The sequence below is a fragment of the Phoca vitulina genome, unplaced genomic scaffold (genome assembly GCF_004348235.1).
Source record: "Phoca vitulina isolate PV1807 unplaced genomic scaffold, GSC_HSeal_1.0 scaffold11, whole genome shotgun sequence".
NCBI classification, from domain to species: Eukaryota; Metazoa; Chordata; class Mammalia; order Carnivora; family Phocidae; genus Phoca; species Phoca vitulina.
In genome coordinates this window covers 47,036,107-47,042,227 of record NW_022589714.1, presented here as the reverse complement: position 1 = coordinate 47,042,227, position 6,121 = coordinate 47,036,107, and the positions used below count along the sequence as shown (strand labels likewise).

Below are 6,121 nucleotides of genomic sequence, written 5' to 3'. Positions count from 1 at the left end.
TTCCCTTTCCCTTTCCCTTTCCCTTTCCCTTTCCCTTTCCCTTTCCCAAGGTAGATTGATAGGAATACATGTTGTTGCATAGATGATCTTTGAAAACATGGGGTCTCTGAGAAGGAGATCAAAAGGTCAGCCCTCGGAGCAAGGGAAAAGGTGGGTAGGTTTTTCATCTATTGGGGAGGGTGGGCCTATATCCAGATCTGGAATTAGGTACATTCCAGCTTCTTAATTCCACCTTCCCAAAGGGTTAATTATACTCAACATATGCAAAGTATATTTGGATAAAGGGTGGGATAAAAAAGGTCTTGTCTCCACCTGTGAGACATTTGACCTTGTTGAGAAGGCACCTGGATTTTGTCTGTGAACTATAATAGCTGGATCAACAAAGTGACTGAGACAAAACTCTTGGGTGAATCTCACAGAGGAGGAAGTATTTGAGCTGGGTGTTGGAAGAGAAGTAGGGGCCCCTCAGGAGGGGAGAAATGAGAGCACTCCAGGCAGAGGCAGGCCAAAGTGGGGAACTACTGGCATCTGGGGTACCAGTCGAGAACCGCCAGAAGGGAGCACCCAGGCCTGGGGGTGCTAGAAGACAAGGTAGCAGAAGGGCTTAATCTGTATGACAGACTTTGCCCATTATCAACTCCATGAACTAGGGCACCGTACAACCCTCATGCTGCAGAAGAAGAAACTGAGGCATGGTCTTTATGACTTCAGTGAAAAAGTGGGGTTTGAACCCAGGCCTTCTGACTCCTAGTGCATCCTGGGAGGAAGGGGGTTGGGGGGTGGATATGGACTTGAGAGGAAAAAGGGCCAGACCTGGGTGACCAACTGACAGTGAGGTGGAGAAGGAAGATTTAAGATGATGAATATGGGACGCCTGGGTGGCTCAGTCGGTAAAGCATCTGCCTTCGGCTCAGGTCATGATCTCAGGGTCCTGGGATCGAGGCCCCACATCGGGCTCCCTGCTTAGTGGGGAGTCTGCTTCTCTCTCTCCCTCTACCCCTCCCCCCTGTTCATGCTCTCTCTTGCTCTCGTGCTCTCTCTCAAATAAAATCTTTAAAAAAAAAAAATGAATATCTTACTGAGCATATGTGGCCACATTATGGCACTATCACATGAACCCAGAGAGAGAGAAGCTGATGGGGGATTTGGACAGGTTGAGTGTGGGGTTTTTGTAGGCTGTCCAGATGGAGGGGTTCCTGTCTGATGCTAGGTTTGGGTAAATAGGAGGAGGAAGAAGAGAAAGGGCCGGTCGTTTAGAGGGATTCCCAGGCTTCCAGCTTGGGGAGTCAGTGGGGTCCTGCATTCACACTGGGGCTGCAGGAAGTGGGCAGGACTCAAAGGTGTGGAGCAGAGAGTGATAATGCAGAGAAGAGCCTATTAACAGGCATCTGTCCTTTCCTTTCTGCCTCTCATCCATCCTTCTCCGCAAGAAGGAAGCTGGTCCTACGTAAGCCGATCACAGGTTGCCCACAAACCTCTCCTGTATTGGTGCTTTTATTGAAACTTAGTTCAAAGACGGAAAAGAGATTCCGGGGGTCACTGCTGGCCCATATCGACCTTGTGGGACTTAGAGAAAGGCATCCCTTTAGACACTTTACTGCCATCTGCTGGAAAATAGTTGTAATAAATGTAGTAAAATCTACACTGTGATACCCTCAGTGGCTGCACAGGAGTGGTGCTTTGTGGTATGTACAACCTACCCAACCTTACGTGTCAGCCTTGAGTGCTCCTTTTTTCCTGGGGCAACAGGGCTTGAAAGCAACAGTCTTCTCTCCTTCTGTCCTCTCATAGCCAGATCCGATGCCGATTCTTCATGCGAGGGAATGGCCGCTGCCCCTTCGAGTCTGATTGTATTTATCTGCACCAGCAACCGGATAAAGCCCTGACCTCTGATCCTCCCTGGACTGAGAGTATGCAGCTGACCTCTGGGAGTGAGGTGGTAACAGCAGGAATATGGGACAGGGAGGCTGCTGGCCATGTTTACAATAAATGTCTTCGATAAATGTAAAAGCCATACACGATGTCCATAATGATAATGGTGCCTGCTCAGATGGGGCATCTTTGTGTTATGTACAACCTGCCCAACCTTATGTGTCAGCCTTGATTCTCTTGTTCCTGGGGCAATAGGGTTGAAGTTGATGGGTTTTCACTGATTTCCTTCTCTACTCCCAGGTGCTGGGCCCAGCAGGGTTCCTAGGGGGCACCGAGCAGGAAGACGAAGTGTTCTTCACGGACTGTGCCTTGGCCATGGCCTTCTGGGGTTCGGAACTCTTACTGGATCCCGATAATTCTTACCTCGGCCTTCTGTAACCAGGATCAACATGTGGGGGATGGGGCTGAGGGGCAAGGGTTGCTAGGTGATAGGTCTTTTCCCTTTTGGGGCTTGGTGGGGGCTGAAGTAGCAAGCCCTCCACGCCCAAGGAGCGCAGCACTGATACAACTGGGGATCAAGGGAAGAGGAAGGGAAAGGGTTCACTCTCTTGCCAGGGACTTGGATTTTAACTTTGTTCTTTTGTAGGATTCTGAAAGAAAACCAATAAAATGCATCTAAGCCATCATTGCTGGTATCTAAAGAATGTCTGCTCATAGCCCAGATGCCCTCCCCCTGAACCACGGGTTGTTTCTGCAATCATTCTGTTGCAATGTCACCTGTCACTTGACCTCTGTGAAACTTCACTTTATGCTCCTAAGAGTTTGAGAGTGGAAAGGGCAAATAACATCTTAGTATTAGGAAAATAGTAATGACATCATGGATCCCATGAAAGGGTCTCCAGGATCCCCCAGGGTTCTTGAACCACCCTTAGAACTTTCCTCCCTGCTCTCCTTCCCATTGGCTAGAATGCCCACCTTAGTGGGCATGAGCCAGAGCCACCATCTCAGAGTAAAGCTGAGAGTTGAGGACTGGCAAGGCACTGAAGGTTATTTAGCATTCCTGAGCCTACCCACTACTTGCCAGGGCCTGTCTCTCCCCTCTCCCCCAACAGCTGGTCATTTGAAGACCAAAGACATCTTCTATGAAGTTAGAACAGTTAACCTGAGATAGAGGTGTTGGCAAAAAACTTCTTTCCTGCTATTTAAGCCTTTGCAAAGCAGTCACTAGCTAAGAAATACTCCTTAGTCTTTACCAACACCTCCCTTAAAATTATTTTGGGAAAAAACATGGCTCCAGTGGAAATCAGATCCAGCTCAAAATATTCCTACGGCTTACCATACTGTTCAGGGGCGCCTGGCTAGCTCAGTCGGCAGAGCATGCAACTCTTGATCTCAGGGTCATGAGCTCAAATCCCACATTAGGTGTAGAGATTACTTAAAAACAAACAAGAGGGGCGCCTGGGTGGCTCAGTCCTTAAGCGTCTGCCTTCGGCTCAGGTCATAATCCCAGGGTTCTGGGATTGAGTCCCGCATCGGGCTCCCTGCTCCGCGGGAAGCCTGCTTCTCCCTCTCCCACTCCCCCTGCTTGTGTTCCCTCTCTCGCTGTGTCTGTCTCTGTCAAATAAATAAAATCTTAAAAAAAAAACCACAAGATATTCCTATGGCTTACCATACTATTTAGAGTGAAAAACCAAAGTCCTCTTTATGACCTCAAGGCCTCACAAGATCTAGCCCAGTTACCTCTCTGATCTCTTCTCTGATTACTCTCCAGCAAGTACATTCTGCTCCAGCCGCACTATGTCTTGGGGACTTTGCATGTGCTGTCCCCTCTGCCTGAAATGGCCTCCCCACAGATCACTGACTTGCTTCCTTATCTTCTTCAGGTTCATCTTGCCTGACTACCTACTTAAAATTACCTCACCCTATCTCCCTTCCCTGCTATATTCTTCTTCTTGAAAGCACTAATCACAATCAAACATTCTATTGTTTACTTATTAGTTGTCTCTCCTCTCTAGAGTGTCAACAACAGTGAGAAGGGTCTTTGTTTTGTTCCCCAAATCCCCAGCCCTAGGTGCTCAGTAAACGTTTATTGAATGAATGGATGTGTGTTGCTGCAGAAGCTGGGAGAATGGTAAATAGAAACTGGAACCCAAAGTAGGGTTTATGGGTGCTGTGGGGGCTCTTCTCCCCTCTTTATTTTTTTTTTTTAAAGACTTTATTCATTTGAGAGAGAGACAGAGAGAGCACAAGCAAGGGGAGAGGCAGAGGGAGAGGGAGAAGCAGACTCTCTGCTGAGCTGGGAGCCCGACTCTCATGACCTGAGCTGAAGGCCGGTGCTTAACCATCTGAGCCACCCAGGCACCCCATCCCCTCTCTCTTTATTTTTATCCTCTGCAGTGATTCCTCCTTTCCCTCCACTTCACTGGAAGCCTGCCTTCTCCAGCAGATTTCCTTAAACTGAAACCTTGGGAGGTGGAGCCCCTCCTGGCCCCTTGGAAACAACCAGAGCAAGCCGGCTTCCCGGACTTCAGAGGAAGCTCACAGCAAGGCCTTTGGCCATATAGATAGTGTTAGGTTTTACTACCACCCCATTCTCAGGGGTAGTTGTGTATCAAATATTTCTGGAGAGGACTGAAACCCTAGTGATGACAGTTGATGGCCTATGGAGGAGGTGATGTCAAGGTGGGGTGGTAAACTGTGATCAAATCCTATCGCAAAATCCATGATCTACACATAATATGGACATCAGCTAAAGTTAAATGATGCTTGGATCCTGAAGAACAACAGGATCCCTGACAACCATTCTGCATCCACCTCTCATCCCCCTACTTCAGGGAGCAGTGGAGGAAGGAAGGTCAGGGTCAGCAGACCAGGATCCGTCCCTCCACCAAGTCCCGCCCCACCCCTCTCTCTGTGGCATGACCCCGCCCACGGGCGAACACCCTTGTTGTGGCCCCGCCCCATCCGTGGACTTCCTCGGACTTCGTCCCGCCCCCTTACTCCGTTCCTCCGTCTCTCTATGGCCAGGACCACCACTGGCCCCGCCCCTTCCGGCCTGCCCTCGCCCCTCGCTTCACGTCCGGCCCCGCCCACGTCATAGGTTTCTAAAGGCGCGCGCGAAGCTGGGCAGGCTCTCGGCCGCTGAGCTCCGAGTGGACAGGTGAGCCCGGCAGGTGGTAGGCGCGGGAGGAGGCTGGTCGCCACGTCGGGGCAGGCGCTGGCGTTCTGCTCCCTTTCGCCAGTTCTCGAGGCTGAGGTCAGGAACCAGAGCGGCGGCCGGCGCGGCCCCGGGGCCCTGGAGTCTCGGAGCCCCGGAGCCCCGGGCATGGCGGCCTCGGAGGCGGCGCCCGCTCTGGCTGAGGGCGCTGGGTCGGCGCCCTGGGCGCAGCTGGACGCCCCCGCCCGGTTCCTGCTGCAGGTGCTGCAGTCGGGGCCGGAGGGGGCGCGGCGCGGCCTGGGGCTGCTGCGGGCGCTGGGCAGTCGCGGCGAGGAACCCTTCTGCTGGGGCCGCGTCCTGGAGGCGCTGTGCCGGGAGGAGCCCGTCGTGGAGGGCCCGGACTGTCGCCTGGAGCTGTAAGTCGTCTGGTCGCGGGGCGCCACCCCACTTTTCTGGATGAGGAGACCGCGGCCCGGAGAGGTTCATTAGTTCCCCACAGCCAGGCGTCCCTGCCGCGCACCCTGGGAGGGGGGCATCCAACAGACCTTCATTGAGGACCTACTGGGTGCTGCCGGAGCGGGTAGACACACGCCTCCCGCCGCGTGTAAATCAGTAACTAGAAGCCAGTGGACTCAAATCGCTTCTGATCATATAACTTTCTTCTCTAAGGAAATCGAACTCATACCTCCAGTGTAGGGATACTTAGTATAACCGAGTGTACACAAGAGTAAAAATATGTACATTATAAAGTATACAAAAGTAGAAATTTAAAACATGGTGACCGAACAGACATCTGATGGAGTGGCTTTATAATGTCAAATTTTCAAAGCACAGTATACATTTTAGGGCAAAATCACTTTCCTTATGGATGGTGTTCTTGATCATTTATAGTCTTTGGGGTGACTCTGAACTTTTTTTTTTTGGCCTCTTTATGTAACTGACAATTTCTGCTCGGAGCAGAAGGGTCAGCTCTGCCATTTTCTTATTTGGTGGGCTTCCGGTACTGGTATTCAGTTTCTTTCTTTCTTTCTTTCTTTCCTTTCTTTCTTTCTTTCTTTCTTTCTTTCTTTCTTTCCTTTCTTTCCTTTCTTT

General features: G+C 50.9%; 2 protein-coding genes across 2 annotated transcripts in view; both read left to right on the top strand.

The window, feature by feature from the left end:
* The window catches only part of LOC116635817 (E3 ubiquitin-protein ligase makorin-like), a 5,887-nt gene extending 3,266 nt beyond the window's left edge, over window positions 1–2,621 (top strand). Inside the window, exons 6-7 of the mRNA XM_032410122.1 lie at window positions 1,792–1,939; window positions 2,173–2,621. Coding sequence (XP_032266013.1) covers window positions 1,792–1,939; window positions 2,173–2,310 — 286 coding nt within the window. The 3' untranslated portion in view covers window positions 2,311–2,621. The remainder of the gene's footprint in view (window positions 1–1,791; window positions 1,940–2,172) is intronic.
* A 2,372-nt stretch (window positions 2,622–4,993) lies between these two features.
* Window positions 4,994–6,121, top strand: part of FANCE (FA complementation group E) — a 13,878-nt gene continuing 12,750 nt past the window's right edge. Inside the window, exon 1 of the mRNA XM_032410188.1 lies at window positions 4,994–5,445. Within this exon, the coding sequence (XP_032266079.1) occupies window positions 5,198–5,445 (248 nt within the window). The 5' untranslated portion in view covers window positions 4,994–5,197. The remainder of the gene's footprint in view (window positions 5,446–6,121) is intronic.